Source organism: Neodiprion lecontei, chromosome 2 (genome assembly GCF_021901455.1).
Source record: "Neodiprion lecontei isolate iyNeoLeco1 chromosome 2, iyNeoLeco1.1, whole genome shotgun sequence".
NCBI lineage: Eukaryota > Metazoa > Arthropoda > Insecta > Hymenoptera > Diprionidae > Neodiprion > Neodiprion lecontei.
In genome coordinates, this window is record NC_060261.1 from 11,744,062 (window position 1) to 11,761,588 (window position 17,527).

General features: G+C 33.7%; 1 protein-coding gene across 2 annotated transcripts; it reads right to left on the bottom strand.

Annotated features, from left to right (window-relative positions):
* Nucleotides 1-746: 746 nt before the first annotated feature.
* LOC107217843 (ATP-binding cassette sub-family C member 4) lies at nucleotides 747-17,093 on the bottom strand. 2 transcript variants are annotated; one of them, XM_015655522.2, is made up of 18 exons: nucleotides 16,787-17,093; nucleotides 15,714-15,824; nucleotides 15,269-15,403; nucleotides 14,562-14,766; nucleotides 13,698-13,923; nucleotides 13,233-13,389; nucleotides 11,550-11,799; nucleotides 11,205-11,399; nucleotides 10,417-10,703; nucleotides 10,088-10,271; nucleotides 8,878-9,218; nucleotides 8,620-8,761; nucleotides 7,943-8,159; nucleotides 7,636-7,866; nucleotides 6,823-7,053; nucleotides 6,254-6,555; nucleotides 4,808-5,455; nucleotides 747-4,050 (listed from the first exon to the last, which is right to left on the bottom strand). In XM_015655522.2, the coding sequence occupies exons 1-18, from the start codon at nucleotides 16,858-16,860 to the stop codon at nucleotides 3,982-3,984; spliced, it is 4,005 nt and encodes a 1,334-aa protein (XP_015511008.1). In that variant the 5' UTR covers nucleotides 16,861-17,093; the 3' UTR covers nucleotides 747-3,981. The 2 variants fall into 2 exon arrangements, with proteins under 2 accessions (XP_015511008.1, XP_046587559.1); XM_046731603.1 differs by lacking the exons at nucleotides 15,714-15,824; nucleotides 16,787-17,093 and having other exon boundaries at nucleotides 14,562-14,761; nucleotides 15,269-15,370.
* Between the last annotated feature and the right edge of the window lie 434 nt (nucleotides 17,094-17,527).

The window sequence follows — 17,527 nt, forward strand, 5'->3', positions numbered from 1 at the left end:
TTGGAAATGAAATCAACTGATTCAACTTATCTATCAGTAAAGGTAATAATTATGAAATTCTCGTGGATTTTCGTCTTGATTTACTGCAGTAAGCTGAACCCTGAAAACTGGTAGTATTTTCTCAGCAACGATTCTACGACATCCTAGCCAAGGTACATTTTGGGTACCCATAGTTTGAATCAGTCCGAAGAGCCAGCTTCATTTCTACCACTGAGAAATTTCTTTAGGTCATGCAAAATTTATTCTGGACTATCTTCTAAATCAGGAGTCAATGTTTTATATAGTATGTAGACATTAGAGAAAACGCAATTAAGGCTTCCAAAGTTACTGTCGAAAAACAGAAAAATTTCGTTGTATTTTCGCAGTTGTTGATCTTACGATGTGGTTATCTTTTTTGAATTCCTGAGGGTACACAGTCCAGTCGTAGTAGGGTTCTAAAAATCGGTTGCAACGGGAGAAAGTTTAAATAAATATAGTTAAACCTTAATCCGATGTAATGTATCGAGATTAGTCGATTGCGCGCAGTTTCAACTCACAGTTATCAATTGCGGAAAAGTTACAGATGAAAAACGAATCTTCTTGAGGTATTATCGCAGCTGTCGATTCTACCGTATTTGGGAGTTATTTTGAGTTCCCATCAAGTTGGTGAGAATCCGCATCGAAAAATCGCTTTCCGACAGAAAATTTTAGGGCCGTTCAGCCGTAAAAATAATATGTAGTAATAAATATCAAACGATTTTATTAAATATAGTTTTTCAAAATCAAGTTTATTACATTTTTGAGACTATGAATTACATTACATTGTGCATTCAATATTGTCATTTTCAAATATGCATGAGGTATACAGATTTCTGATTATAGTTTATAACCAGCTTATCACTATTTTGTTCTCGAGGTTGTAAGACATCCTTAATCTATTAAGTACCAGGTTTTTTGTTATGGATTTCTAATGTTTACATTTGTGTATATAATTCTGAAAAAATAGCGTAATAAGTTTTGTACAATAGTGTTGAAAAATATTGGTTTACAAGTTGTTGTGTAGTTTTGGAAAACAATTTTTCATAAAATTTGCTCTCAAACCACACTGATCAATAAAAATACTTTCCTTGTAAGTCTCGTGAGACCATTTCATTTAAATTATTGGTGGTAACATGTATCATTGTGTAACGATGAAAGCATTTCGTTAACATACGTTAAACATTTATACAAGACTTTGAAAAAGAAATGAAGCACAAAAAGAATCCCAAGTTGTAAGAGTTTGGAAAAAATGTTTCGAATGCTTGTGAGGTAATAAAAATTAAATCCTCACGCAATTCGGGCACCTAAGATTAATTTCTTTAAATAACTGGCTACTTTAAAATCAAGAAAAAAATGCCAATGATTTGCTCTTGACATGTATGCTCAATTAATATGACTAATTCATTGAGATCTTGATCAACGAAACATTGTCATGTACTTATTAATCCTCTAAAGGCAAACTGATTTCATGTTATTTTTTTTACAATTTCACCCAAGATTTCCGTATTTTGCTTAACGTGCATTTTACACTTCTGTACTGAATGCTCACTGAGTGTTAGAATCGATCCAAAATTTGGGAAATTGCAGAGTTCAAAATCACGTTTGGGTGGTCACCGAAAATAGTTCGAAAATATAAATGAAATTACGTTAAGTAAATCAATTGCCTAAGGAGGGTTTCTCTACGTGCCAGTTTTTGTATAAAACTAAAAACAACCAGAAACTTGACGCTTCTGCAGTAGATTATACGAATATTTTGAATAATTAATTTGCAAAGAGAGAGGAAGAGCATAGAGAGCCAAAGAGGCAGATACATTTTCCATGAATGTTAATAATTACCTCCAAGAAATAGAAAATCGAGTCTATCTATACTTAACTTATGAAGACAATTATAATGTGCTTTCCAGCCAGCACGACGTTTTGATTTTAACTATAAACTAAAAACTGAATTACTTTTTTCAATATTTGTGACATACAGCAATACACATAAACATACGTATGTATGTATGTGTATATATATATATGTATGTGTATATATATATATATATATATATATATATATATATATATATATGTTAGAAAATATACATATATGTATAAGTACAAATATACCATGGTTCAGCAATGGCATCGCGTAAATACGATTTCAAAAAAGAACGTGATTGAATTTAGAGCAACTGTTTGGATGTATTATTACTGAAACATTAAAATGAGATTCAAATATACTAATAACATTGCTGAAATTTATCATCCAACCAATGTTGCTTATTTTGAACGTGTTTGAGTTTTGTAGAGCAAATGCTTTTGTCTTGGAATCACATTGTACTTCTGGCATTCGCAATCAAAGTTTTTTTAAGTACAACATATTGAAATAATCTATTTTATATTTGGCAGTAGAAATTTCAGTGCCAATTTTTTTTTTTTTTTTTTACTCATTACTTTGAGTTCATTCGAATGATTTCATGATGAATGAAACCACTTCTGGCACAATCTTTTTTTTAATGTCCACTATTAATGACGGATGTTAGGAAAAGAGAAAAAAAAAACCATTTGAAAAATCTTCAGTAACGTTATTGATACCAATGATAGTGAATTAATATATCAACAATTCGAGAAAAGTTTATGTATTCGGACAGGTTCAAAATGATTGAACTTCGGTGTTTTTACGGATTCTAATATTTTTTAACTCATTTTTCTCATCGTAGAAATTTCCAAAGGTCGTCAGAAAAAATGATACAAATAATTAGCTCCAGCATGGATTATAAAAAAAGATCTTTCAAAGTAGGGTACAACGAATGTTCATCATCAACTACATTTATGCGTTATAACTATATTTTAGTATTAGATTTCTAGAATGTATTTAGGAAACTTTTGAGGGTTTAGTCAGCTAGGAAAATAAGCCCAAAACCGTTTTAATCGGCACAAAAACACTGGAGTTTGTTAATTTTCAATGTTCTACTTATAACAATTTTTCCCCAATTCTTATCTCACAATTGTATTATTTAAATTTTCTCGGATTCATTTCGACTGTATAGTAGAGATATTGTTCAATTCGTGTTCACTATTATCGGCGCAGACTACATTGCTTGAGATTTTTTAAACGGCTTCTTCGGTGTTTTCTAAATTTTTAATTTCTGAGGTGGAGCTCATGCATCCCTGAGTATGGAATAAGATGTAAATGCTACGAAATCAAGTTCATTTCTTAAGGTCATAGGTATCTCTAAACGTTATAAATCATACAGATTCATAAATTGAATATTTTTTCTCAATGCCTAATTCGAGTAAAAATTGTTCGTTGTGCTCACGTTTTACATTGCGTTGTAACGGTGAAATACTCACTGGCAATTCTTTTTATCACAAATATTCTAAATCTTTTGCCACAGTTTTAGGCACACAAGGTGTATATAACATATGATAAATACCTCGAATCAAGTCGGTAATTTTAAGCACAGCCGCAGAACAGGGAATCATTATATGTAGATTCAGTGTGCAGTTGAAATACTCTGAGTAATTGGAGACTTTTTGGACATGAAAATGTAGAGAAAATATATCACGTAGTAAAGATTTCTTTACCTAGAATATTCGTATCACTTTGTGATTATTAACTAGGATATTTCGAGTAACTGACTAAAGCACAACGCACCAGGAAAAAAATATCACGTAAGATTCCAATACATCCGTTGATGCTAATCTATGTCAATACTACTATAATCTAAAGTTTTTTTTGTGAAGTATAAAGATAATAAAATTAACGTTTTCTTCAAGTTGAAATTCTTCAACTGACTTGAAAAGGTGGAAAAATTAACTACAAGTTTGTACTGTTCAAAAATACAAATAGAATACTCGGTTATAACCATTCATTGTGAATGCTTTTGTTTGAAGTTGTCAATCTACTGGTATGTAATGATGTCTGCTCAATGTTTTTAGGCCTATTGTCAAGAATATTATTTTCAAATAGGCTGACCTTTACTTCTTCTGGATAGTACCATTGGACCCATGTACTGGAACGATTTCTTGCGTAACGCTTTCGAAGGCCTGTAAAATAATTTTGAAAAGTTGACAGTAATGTTTATCAGACTTGTAATTGGAAAACCACTTGGTAGAGTATCTAGTGTAATCAAGTTCCAGGGGATATCAAGTTGCGTTTTGTTGCTTCTGTCAAATAATTTCATCTCTGAATCACAATCAATTACAAGTTGGAACATTTCTAATTGAAATTAGAGGAAAACAAAATGTGCTTTACATCACGTCAATTCAATTTAAAAGAAAAATGAATTATTGGATCGTCTGGAAATCAATGAACTATAAAAAAAGCAAAAAATACTCGTTGAGTTGTTTCATTCGGTAAGCAACATTTGATTTCGCTTTCACCTAATAACTTATTCTTACAAGGAACACTAGTTTTATTTGCCCCTTCAAATTCGTTGCAACTCATATATGTTGTAGATCATTGAAAACTAAAAGACATATCTTTTTTTTTTTGTCGGCGGGAAAAAAGGTTTAAAAGAGTGAAAACGACCCCCAAAGATGCGCTTGCTCTATTTGAATGAAACCAAAGCTGAAATGTTTTATTCATAAATAGAATTTCAATAATTGTTCTTCTAATATTTCTCGAATTCATCATGGTCTTCGTTTTGCACATTTTAAGTATTTTTTGATAGTTCCAAATACCGATGCATGTCCTAAGCAAGAAATCAATGAACGGAGATAAAAAATTCTAGTACATATGTCTGACATTATCCTATATTTCCTGTGACTAGATGCTCAGTTTGATGATGAAAAACGAGTGTACCTCTTTAGCGACGGTTTTGAGTTCCTCAGCCATATTTTTCCCCATTTCGCCAAGCATTCTAGAGAAGTATCCATTTTCATTTTGCAAGAGTAAATGAGGATGATCGAACTCTACTATTTGTCCATGATCCATTACTAAGACCTTGTCGCTGTCCATAATTGTGTTCAATCTGTGAGCTATAGTCAACACAGTGCAATCTTTGAATTCTGTTCTTATCGTATGTTGTATCAAGGCATCAGTAGACGGGTCTACATTTGCTGTAGCTTCATCGAGAACGAGAACTTTGTTGTTCCTTAGGAGTGCCCGGGCCAGACAGACAAGCTGGCGTTGTCCAGCACTGAAATTAGTTCCACCCTCGTTGACGAGGTGATCAAGCGACGCGATAGAATCCTTCAGTTCGACTTGGTCTAGGGCAAGCCAAAGTTTGGCATCTTCAAACTTGTGAAACGGATCAAGATTGTCTCTCACTGTGGCAGAGAATAAAACTGGCACTTGCGGTATTATTGAGATTTTTGTTCTCAAATCGTGAAGGCCAATCTTTTTAGTGTCTATATTGTCCAAAACTATTTCCCCTTCCACTTTTGCTAAGCGAAACAGAGCTGAGATGAGTGAAGATTTACCAGCTCCAGTGCGGCCGACTATTCCAACCTGAGGTCAATTGAAATGCCGGATAATTTCACAGAGCAAGATCATCAGATATTTCTTTATCAAGAACTGACTGTTTGGTTACATTTCACTGGGTTTTTCCCAGAGATGTGGAATTCTTGTGAATATTAATGATTTGATTCACCTATTTTCAAGAATGAATGGGCTACACAGCCAAAATCAAAAGTTGAAAAGAGCAAATACTTTTTGAAAATAAACATGAACGAAAAAAAATCCCTACCACGTAAAATAAATGAGTCTGACCAAATTTGAATACCTCAAGCTAAGATATAAACATTAAAAGGAAAGTTTTGAAATTAGAACGTTCAAACGGATTAAATTATATACTTTGTTTGCCATAGAGATTTTCAGCAATTGTCTGAAAAAAATTGTGCCAATAGTTATGTTGAAAGTGGACAGAAAAAGTTTTTTTGACTATGGCAGAATAGATGTTTAGCAACAGTCATATTAGCGTGTTATAACCATGCTAGAACGTATTATTTCTTGAAAATTTTCCAAGCAATTCATGAGAATGTTCTCGGAAAAATGAGCCCAAAAGTGTTGGATTCTGATTGAAAACTGATTCTGATTGAGGCTTTAAATTGCAAAACCTTTACTCAAATTGTAGTTATCGCAACTTGTGTTCTTCGTATTTACTTTGATCCATTTCCATTACACAGTAGGGATGTTGTTTCATTCGTGTCCGCCATCACTGGCTTAAATAACATTGTTGAGATTTGGTAAACGGTAGTTTATCAACTGTTTATTCAGACAGTGCGGCCCGATCATCCTTAAACCCACCTTCATTCCAGGCTTGATTACAACATTCAGGTCCTTGAGAACTGGAGGTTCGGACTCCACATAGCGCAGATATGTGTGATTGAATTGAATTTGACCTTCACTCGGCCATTGTGCTGGGGGTTTTTGACCAGGCTCGCTCTCGAAAGGTCCCTCCTTCTCGAGTTTGGTAAACTGTAGAACACGCTCGACGCTTGTCATCTGAGAAATAACTTCTGCCATTTGACGCACTCCATGTTGCAGCATTCCGCACAAAATCAGTACTTGTGAAATTGCCAGTCCAACATCGCCAGCGAATGTATTACCTTGAAACAAAGATCGAATTACAAAACTTGAGGTCTTTTCACACGTATGAAAAGCGAGAACGATTATTTAACAAAGTAACAATAACGACGAAAATAGCAATATCGATATCTCTCAACCACTGAAACGCAACCTGAAAAATTACCTTTACATTCCAGATAACATATTGAGTAATAAGGTTACCAGTTATTTTTCTTATTACTCTACTGGTCACGGCTTTTTGGTGGTAGGTCCATACAGTACTTGAATAAAAAATTCTCTCCACTTACCATGATTTAAGAAAATGAAGCTGTACGTGACAAATGAAACAAAGGCAAGGGATACCATATCCAGCCAAAATCCAAAAGCCGTGCTACTTATAATGGTAAGATAGTAAGCTGCGGTATTCAAGTTTTGATGGATGTCAAACTCTTGGCGCAACATCTCTTCGACTCCAGATGATCGGATCGTCGCTAATCCACTCAAAGAAGCACTCACATGTGAAAACACAGGGCTTTTAGCTGTGAATTCAATTAATATTGGGGAGTAAATATAAATCCCAAGTAAACATTATTCTAAGAAACTTACAAAAATTTCTACCAATCTATTCCGAAAAAGAACTTCTGACAGTTTGATGCTTTTTCTAAAAAAAATCTCTGGCAGATTATAATAATGTCTACGAGTTTTGTGGAAATATCTCAATTCCTGTGCAGACAGAATTAATTTAATCAAGTTTATAGAAAACCTTGGTAATTGAAAATTTTTCAAAATTTATAATAATACTAGTGTAGCTAGAAATATTTTTTTACAGATACGTGATGCTGTCAGAAAAGATGGCGAAATACCAGAATCCTGCAGGTTTTTCTCAGATTTGTGATACAGAATAAAGAGCTGAATAAATATGAGGTTTTTTTTCAAACACTTTCTCAATTTTAATCACTAACTAAAATTGGTCAGAATAGTCAAAAACTAAAAAACTTTTTCAGATTTTTGATAATAAATGAAATTCGTACAGAATATGAGTTTTTTCTAGAAGCCTGATGGAATCGGGAGATGATTGACAAAACAGTACGTTGAAAATTCTCAGAACTGTAAATACTTACTAACACCTTCCAGTCGTTTGATATCACGAGCCGATGAGACGTAAATTTGTTGGATTAGCCAGTACAAGAATCCCATAACGATTATTGCAAATATCATCCACCAATTGATTATGACCACTTGAATCAGAATACCAGACATTACGAGGTAAACTTGTAGAGATTCTATCATCACTCGAGGAAGAATTTCGTCTATTGCTCCCATATCCTTTGAAAATCGATTAAGAATACGTCCTGGGGGATAATTGAAGTGTTGATATTTGAATTCACGAATTTTTCAAGATAGTTGTCGCAGAGAATCATTACTCACCGGAAGGATTTGTATCAAAGAAATGCATGGGAGCTTTCAAAATGTTTGCAAACATCGTGTTGTGTAAACCTTTGCTGGCGTTCATGCATAGTTTGAAAAAAAGTAAACTTCGCAGTATTGTTATCACAACACTTCCAGTTATACAGCCACCGTAAATCCATAATGCCATACTTGTGTCAAAGTGAGATGCTTGTGCAGTCAGATCTTTTGGAATAACCTGAATATGCAACATATTTTATTATAATTAATTGGTAGACCTCAATTGCAGAAGCGGATGATATACCAGAATAAAGTACTTTTTTTTGTATAAATTTACTCTAAGCATTTGATTGATTAAATCGTAAGCTTTAATTGATTGTTTTATCATCAAAGTAATTATTCGAAATGTTTGATAATCGTTTTCTCCGATTAACCTGCTTTTCAAATTAATCGTCTTTCCGATTCATCGTTTTTCTGAATACTCAATTAATCGCTGTTTCTGATGTCAAAACGGTTCGTCAAAGTCTACTGTGATCGACTAATCTCACAACCTTAGCATAAATCCTTCATTACTATACTTTTCAAAGACAAGTCTAATGCGCACTTGTTGAAATTAATTGTGAGAACAAGGTATTTCAAATTAAACACAGGGAAAATTATAGATAAAATGAAAAGCGTATGACATCTGTGGAACTTACTAATGTTGTAAGCGGAGTATTTGATGAATTTAACTCAGAATCGTTAGATGGAAGTGTGGGGATTGTTGCATTGCTTGGAAAATTGTTGATTGTGCAATTTTCGGGCGGTTTTTCCATTAATTGACGGTCTTCTTGTTTGGTCCTATTTTAAAATGGCAAACGAATCAGAATTAATACGAGAAATTCCGATCGCAGATATTTTTTTGGCACTTTGGGATGTTAATAACTGTCGAAACTTCAAAATGTCTGTATAATTACCAATATGATAGCCAGTAGTCGGTTCCACTGCTGGCCAGTTGACCCAAAATCAATGTAAATATAACCATTAGAATCATGAATGTTGACCCGCCAGCTCTGAAATATTGCCAATACAGCATACTCGAGACACCGCCTTTGGCCATCAATTCGTCAGTCTCTTTGGGCTCATCTTCTATATCCTCATCTTCGTTCAGGTTTGAAATTTCGGATACCATTCGTTCTGCAGGTGGGTGTACCACAGCTTTAACCTTTTCTTCAGACTCGTCTTCGTTCAGCAAATTCGCAAATGTTGTATTATTTTTTTGCAATTCTTCAAATGACCCTTGACTTGCAACTTTGCCCTATTCAGGATAAGTTTTGAGTTGATTGGATACAGGTGTTTCAAGGTTGAAATTTCAAATCTTTCAATATAAAGGAAACTAACTGCTGTTCGTTTTGAAAAAGAATAGGTGGTACGATTCGAATCAATGGTTAAAAGAGAACAAAATTAATTTCAAAAAATCTCAAACAGCGTTATTTGCGCCAATAATGACAAATGTGAATAAAATAAGATCCCTGCAATGTAATAGAAATGATTTCGAGATAATCTGAACAACCCAAAAAAAGATACCTAGAATTTGAGAAAAGGTTTTATAATCAGAACGTTCAGAATGTTTGAATTGTCATGTTTTTTTAATCAGATTCTACTGCTTTTGGGCTCTTTTAGCGGACGATCAGATCCCCAAAAATTTGTTGAAATACCTTAAAGAAGTCTCAAATTAGAGTACAGATGTAATGCATAAATGTAATTTTTGACGTACAGTTGTTATCCGGTATTCATGCAAAATTATTTTATTCCACTCTGGAGATAACTGAATATTTGTAAGAAAATTTTTGCATGATATCTGGAAATCTCTATGATGAACGAAATAAGCTGAAAAAAATCAGACTCGGACGAAAAATAACGACGCTTAATCATTTTAAACGTCCTAACAATAAAACTTGTACTTGAATTGTTGATATCGTAGTTCGATAAAATTTGCTCAGAATCAATTCTATTAGATTGTAGCAATATTTTTTGATCAGTACATCGTTGGCACAAATAACTGCCTCAGATTTTTAAAGCGATTTTTTTTCATTCTTTAACTTTTGATTTGAACACACAGCCGATTATCCTTATACGAAGTGGTCAAACTATGCAATTTTTCTGCAATAACTACCGAATACTCACGTTATCTAAGACAATAATCATGTCAGCATTTTTTAAATATTGTATTTGATGCGTTACTAGAATTCTCGTCTTCTGTTTTAGGTAGCCATTTATGCATTCGTCGAACAGTTGTTTACCCACGTGTGTATCAACTGCAGAAAGCGGATCATCCAAGAGATATATATCTGCATTTCTGTAGACAGCTCTGTAATAACCAATTTAGTAACAGTTGTATTACTTTATCTACTCTTAGTCCAAAAATTATATTATCAACACCATATTGTTTGAATGAAGTAGGAAGAATCCAATTTTTTTTGCAAATGTTTTTATATGCAATTGAAAACAATTACCTGGCCAAATTAACTCTGGCGCGTTGTCCGCCGCTCAGTGACGCACCTTTTTCGCCAACAATACTCTTATCACCCTGAGGGAATTGCTCGAAATCTTTTAGGAGAGCACAAACTTTTGTAACTTCTCTGTATTTTTCTTTATCATACTCTTGGCCAAATAGTATATTGTTACGAACACTGCCACCGAAAAGCCATGGTTCTTGACTGGCATATGCAACAGAGCCGTTAACATAAATCTGACCTTGAGTTGGTGGAAGTTCACCCAGAATTAATTGCAGAAAGGAACTCTAAAAATTGTAAACAATTTTAAATAAAAAACTGAAATTAACGCGATGTAGAAAAATACGATTTTGTGGAGAATCCGAAAGAAATTGCTGAGCAATGTAGAGTGAAAGAATGAAATGAAATTATGAAGGCGAATAGTAACGATATAAAAGCATTGCAGAAAAATTCTTTTCCGCTGATTCCAGGAAATTTGTAATTTTTCTCAGAAATCCATTCTAATTTTCCATAGCACAATACAGTCAGAAAATACACATTAGACGTCAGATCGTTTTGATGTGTGATGTAAAAAAAAAGATTTGAAAAAATATAAGTTCTTAACAAAAACGCGACATTTTTTAAAAGTTTTTCCCTCAATTCCTGGTTTTCCCTGCCGGCAGTGACAACTATGTGCCAGAAATGATACATAATTTTTCTTAGGATTGTCCGAAAATGTTACTAGATTTCTGAAAAATTACTGAGAATTTTTTGCATCGTGAACTTTCTTTAGCAACGGTATGGTGTACCTTTCCAGAACCAACTGATCCCACAATGGCGCATAATGTTCCTGATTCAATACGAATATCTATGCGGTGGAGGGTATTTGCAATAGAATTTTCAGTCCACGAAGTGGTAACATTTTTTGTTATGATAGCATCTTTCTGATCGCCAGATGGATGCCGCTGAAGGGAAGGAACGTTTTCTTCAAGAGATAGGAAGGTCTGAAAATATTTAAAAAATTACAATTAAAGTTTGATAACATTTTGTGATCCCGTAAGAAGCTTTTCGAATTTTTTGTATATCTCATTCAGCCGTGTCTTTATTTGGAATGAATTCCAGAATGTATAAAGAGTATATATTGATTACCATACCTGGAGACGTTTGATTGATACCAAACTTTCAGCTAACATTGAGACAGCCAGAGGGTAAAAGATAGCCATGGTGCATTGAAGAATGTTGAAGTACTGTGCTAGTGAAAATGCTATGTCGGCAGATATTTCGTTACCGATAAGTACATATGTCATGATTGTGAAAAATAGAGTTGTACGTTCAGTGAAAACCATTGTTGCAAGGTAGAACCCTCTCAGATATGACGTCAGAGTTAAAACCTCCACCTCATAGCTGCAAATAAAAACATTTATCAATGGATACGACTTTGTCAAAGCACTGAAAAGTCAGCAAACGAAACTCTTATTTCGATCGCACACAAATTTCCACGGTATATCTTGCTATTAAATATCTTTGAAATAATATTATATGATATTTGATGTTTTTCAGTGTAGCAGATGCTGTGTTGTCCATGATGTCATACGTGGTCAACGTTATTGTGTGACTGTGCAAATGGGTTGATTGTTTTAATGATTGTTCGCTAAAATTTCCTATTAACAAACCTTATATACCTTAATAACACTTGAGACTAAGTGCAACAGATTGCTTGAGATTAAATGCGAAAAGATTAAAGATTGAATAATGTTTTCTTTACTGATTCACAACAGTATTGTTATTTAATGGTTGGACACTACAAAGAGTACTTGTGTAATATTAAATGTTTTGATTGAGCTTGAGATGTTGCGTGTTTTTAGTTGTAATCTTTTCAAAAGACTGATTTCAAAGTTGAGTAGAGTCTCGATTGTTGGCAATGGTGGAAGTGAGATTTTGATAGGAATAGATAATTTTTAATTTGTGGAGATTAGCTGTGTTAGCAGAGTGGGTAGTTTGTTTAAAAAATTTAGATTGGTCAGGTTTTGAGGTTCTGATTAAAGATGTACGAGTCTTAGGAGTTGAAGTAATGATCGTTTAAAGATTAGTCTTCGTGGAAAAGGTAGGTAGAGAGGAGTTTTTAGAGATAGAGTGAAATATAACGGAACAGAAGCCAAATATTTTTTACGTTGTCAGAAAAGACTATAAATTTCAATTGAATGTTTTGAATGTTAGCTTGCTGATTTGATTTTCAAACGTGAAGACGTATTTGCAGTGAAGAACGACTATTCAGTGAAAGCTCTTAAAAGAAGAGGAAGATTCATAAACAAAGGTATTTCTCACAGGGCACAAATCACATCGGTCAACAGAACGTCCTCAAACTGAGTTTAAGCATTCAAAAATTACGTAATTTTAGTGCACACAAATAAGTTTCGAGCTATTTAATTTAGATTAGAACGTTATCCAGCAAAACTTGCAAGATTTTTGGGGAAAAAATAATCTCATTCACAGTCGAAAATGTAGGAAAGACATCTGTCACTATATACAGGAATATTAATTGTTCGCACTGGAGGTACATAGATGTCAAAAATTTATACAAAATTTCAGACAATTTTAATGAACTATGCGGTCTGTACCATACGACACCTCTTTTACTTTTCTTAACTTTAACTATCATAACTGTTGTTAGATAAATCTGAAATATTCTTGAATTTATTTTCTGCGAAAAGATTATATGTACCAAAATATTTCATTGTAAGTTAGAACATACCAGTTCTTGTAAAAAATTGTTATTCAAGATGTGTATATTTTTCGGGAACAGAAAAATTTTAATACATGAAAAATAAATCACAAACCTTCTCGCCATTGACACAAGTTTCTCGAACGGCTTTTCCCATGCATACATTTTGATAACTTGAACCCCACTAACTATTTCGTTCATCAATCGTACTCTTGTATCAGTTCTTAAGGCAATTTTCATCCTCAACTTTGACGTCCATCTGCTTAAATATCCTGGAAGTATATCAAATTTTATATTACATACTTTGACGTAACAATTAGTTTAGCAAAATTAGGTCTATTTTGGATGAAAAAAACTTTTCTAATCCGAATGAGTAAAATTCAAAACATCCAACTTTAATAAACAAAAAAGAGAAGAGTACTCCAAGAGTAGGAATTTAGATAAATTTGTAGATTGTAGAGCCTAATTTCAAATTCACTCCCCAAGTGTATTGATTGAATAATTTCTGTACATAAAAATTTCCCATTCATCTAAAACATTAGCTTGATATGCAATACATTTATTTTCATATACGGTTTACCTTGTAACGGAACTGTTTGTATAGTGATTAATAATATCCCAGCCAATGAGGCAACCTGGACACTGCGCCAGACAAGGTAGGTGATTAGGGCACCCTGAATCGGCAATACCCAAATGTAATGTAAAAACATGCCGACCGTATCAAATCTTGCAACATCGTTCGAAAGCAGATTGACGACCTGTCCACTGGCAGTTTTATTGGATGCGCATCTCGACAAACGCAAGATCTGGAAATGGAAATAGGTGTGTAAGTGTTCGATGATCGATAAGCGTTTATTTTCAGTAATCAATAAGGACAAATTCGATACCCGAGCTAAAATTATTTTCAAAAACTACCAGAATTTTCTCCAAATCTACTTAGAATGTGAAGTTTGGCAGTATTTGAGGTTAATTAATTTCAAATGTGTGAACTTATAATCTCTCTTAGAAGCCCATCCCAGTTTGTTTATAATGTGGTGCTATATATCAGAAAATTCCAGAATTCAGATTTTGTTAGTTGGGTAAAACAAATTTAAGTTCTAAAAAAAATCGAGTTTTCTTTAGAAATTGGTTCAATTTTCACCTCAAACTCAACTTGATCAAAAAAAGTCAAAAATACGCAAACTCAAAGTTTTTTTTTATAGATTTTCATTGTAAGTTAAGGTTCCTTCAAAGAAGATAACTTCTTTCTAGAAACTCTGCGGAATTTCTTAAATCTCTCAGACATTGTCAGACTAATTAAAACTTTTGCAGAATTAATACAGAATTTTTCTCATTACTGAATTTCTAATAAATATTACATGAAATATTTTAGAATTTTTTTCACTAGGTCACATCTTCATTTTTATTGTCACTTGATAATATCTTCAAAATAATATTCACTCACTTTTCGGTAAACCAGAGAACTGCATGCGATGCGAACTCTCATGCCAACTCGTAGTTGCCCCACATTTACGTGATGTGAAATCGCAGCATTTGCCCAAGCCAAGACCACGACTGCAGTGGCGTACATATAAGCTTCTTCAGAAGTAGAACCCGAGCAAGGTTTAAAGTGGGCGATCAAAAGTCCCAACACAAACGGTTGTGCTACTCTGAAAAAATATTGTACTACTTTTCATTTATGAATTTAATAAAAGTTACGTTCACATTTCATGCTCTGCTGGCTGAAAAATTTTGCTGATTAGGTTTTATACTTTGTAGGGCAAAGAAAATGCCTTCTTTTTTGATTCGGAAACCAATAATTGCAGCAGATATCACAGCCAAAGTAGATTTTAACATTAATAATGCACCACATTCAACAAAATTTTTTTTTTATTCTAGATCAGACTATGCATAATTTCGTGTCAAATAAAAATGTGGTTAAATTTTTGATTGTCATCTCCCTCTCTGCTTACTTCTGGCAGCATTTGAAAGAAAAAACTCATAGTACATATAGGTATATAAAACAGACCATTTAAAGAGTAGGTACAATAAATTCCAGCAATACCCTATCTTTGATAAAATTTTTCACTAGAAATTTGGAGAAATCTGCAATTTGTCGACCTCCCAAAATAAAAATGTAATGAACAGTGTTACAATTTGAATTCATCTCACCTAATGAATACAGATAAAATCAGTATCCATATACCATAAATATAATATGACCTTGCAAAAGTTTTCTTTATCGCTTGTAGCAGTTTTGGTTTTCTATTTTCTTCCTTAGCATTTTTTAATTCATTTTTCCAATTTCTGTAAAAATTTTAATATATATTAGCAAATATTTTTCTACATCTTAGATTTAAAATTATGATAAACCATGGAAACACAAATATTATTTTCAGCCTTTATGATAAGAACTATTGTGAAATAGAATGCCAAATAGTCGAGTAATTCAGAATTCTAGAACTTTCCACTTTGAAATTGAAAAATTGTGTTTTTAGGTCCTAGGACAGAAACAATGAGTACTTTTCAGAAATAACACAATGAGCATAAAATTAGCAGTAATCCTGGGTTTCACTATTTTTAAAAATAGAATGTATATTTATATAAGGTTGTTTACTCTTCAAGGATATCTCCAAGTGGTGCGCTATGGTCTTCAGGAAGGGCGTTATACAAATCTTTGACTTCCAAATCATGAGTTCTGCCATACGCAAAGAGCGACTTCAACCACCTGTAAAAGTCATTGTACATCATGTGTGAAAAGATTGCAAAGAAATCTAAGATGTCTTTTGAAAGTCTAAACATATGCACCCTTGAACGGTCTTACTTTACTATAACGTAAATTGCTATCATTACAGATTTTCTGATTATTGCTTTGAAATGAGTGGTAAAATAAAATTTCCATTCACCACTCATTCACTTATAAACAATAGAATGGTGTTTGCTAAATTTACTGATCAGAAATTACAAGATGTCGCTTTTTTCACTACTTTACTGTCAGAGCAGACAAGTTATTATTTCAAATTTTGAATAATTTCTAATTTCATCGTAAGTTGTAAATAATCGTTGAATGTGGGATGAAAAATCGGAAGTAATCGGAAAACTCGCATCAGCGAATTCAGTCAGCTGGATATGACGACAGCATTCCTTAAAACTTGTGATGCTCATTGAAATAATATGTGTGGGGCAAATTTATAATGTTCATATTTTTTGCATTCAAAATAATGCACCATTTTTTTAGAAAATTTACCAAATAGGATCAAACCAGTTTTATGCAATAAATTGTCCACATCAATACAATTCAATTTGATTAACCGTAATCAATTTTAAAGTGATAGCACCCATATCTGTGTCATATTCGCATGATAAGATATTCCCAAATTTTGTAGCAGAACTGAACAAAATCCATGATTATGTAGATATGTGCGATTACATCATCAAAGTGATGATATACAGAAAATGTCATATGTAACGAATAGTCTGATGAGTCAAATGTCAATGCAATTGAATGTTATCACACAATAGAATAGTGAACTGTATGTACAACAATAGAATGCGAATGAATGTAAAGTCTTTGTTATGTTGGCAAGTTTTATTCTGCCAGACTAGGCGTATATTTTTAGAATTAATGGGACAACGTTGCAGAACGTTTTGGTAGGCATAAAACACTTGTGGATTTACAACTTTACTCACCAAAAAAATAATCGGCTGAAAGGATTGGCCTTAACTTGGGGACTGGGATTATCGTACTTTCGACTGCTGTCCATTCTGCCAAGATGTTTATCATAAGCCGATGATCATAAGGCATCAAAAATAATCCACGTAAAGCCCAGACTATAGATCTATACTTAGAAAATAATTGATCGCAATCAGGATCAATACTTCTGACACCGACTAACTCATCATTGCACACCAGCCAACCGCTCCCGCTGGCTTACAATGAGATGCTGGCTGCAGTAACAACCAAACGTGGTCACGAGACTTCACGCAAGGTCAACTAACAGAACTGTCAGTATTTACAGATTGCTGTCTTTACTCGTAGCGTGACTGAAGATATACCGTAAAAGCAATTAGCCCTGGGCTTAGAGCATATTCCGACTGAGTTCAGGAGATAATTCACTGCGCTGCAGTTACCGACCCGTCATACGGGACCTTAGTGTTAAATCAGGCCGGCATAGCAGAATACTGCAGTCCTTACCATGCAATACCGACTATCATTACCATGCCTCACCCGCTGAGCGAAGCCCATCAGGTGATAAGGGCAGCAGTCTTCTTCTACACTGTGTCTTATGTTCATGCTCAACGCAGAGAAGCATCGAGTAACCATACCCTATGAAGGAGAATGCTCCAAGGAGCCAGCCAGAAATGCAGTGCCGATAACGCTGACTGATCATATACATGTCTTGCCCTTTGCTGATTCATGTGTTAGATAAA

What these genes read in the sequence shown, in the direction of transcription:
- LOC107217843 (XM_015655522.2), bottom strand. Translation starts at nt 16,860, where the DNA reads ATGGACAGCAGTCGAAAGTACGATAATCCCAGTCCCCAAGTTAAGGCC. An exon ending in GTTCTCTGGTTTACCGAAAA is followed by an intron (nt 13,924 to 14,561) that starts GTGAGTGAATAT and finishes TTCCATTTCCAG; the next exon opens with ATCTTGCGTTTGTCGAGATG. An exon ending in CAAACGACTGGAAGGTGTTA is followed by an intron (nt 7,054 to 7,635) that starts GTAAGTATTTAC and finishes TTGAATTCACAG; the next exon opens with CTAAAAGCCCTGTGTTTTCA.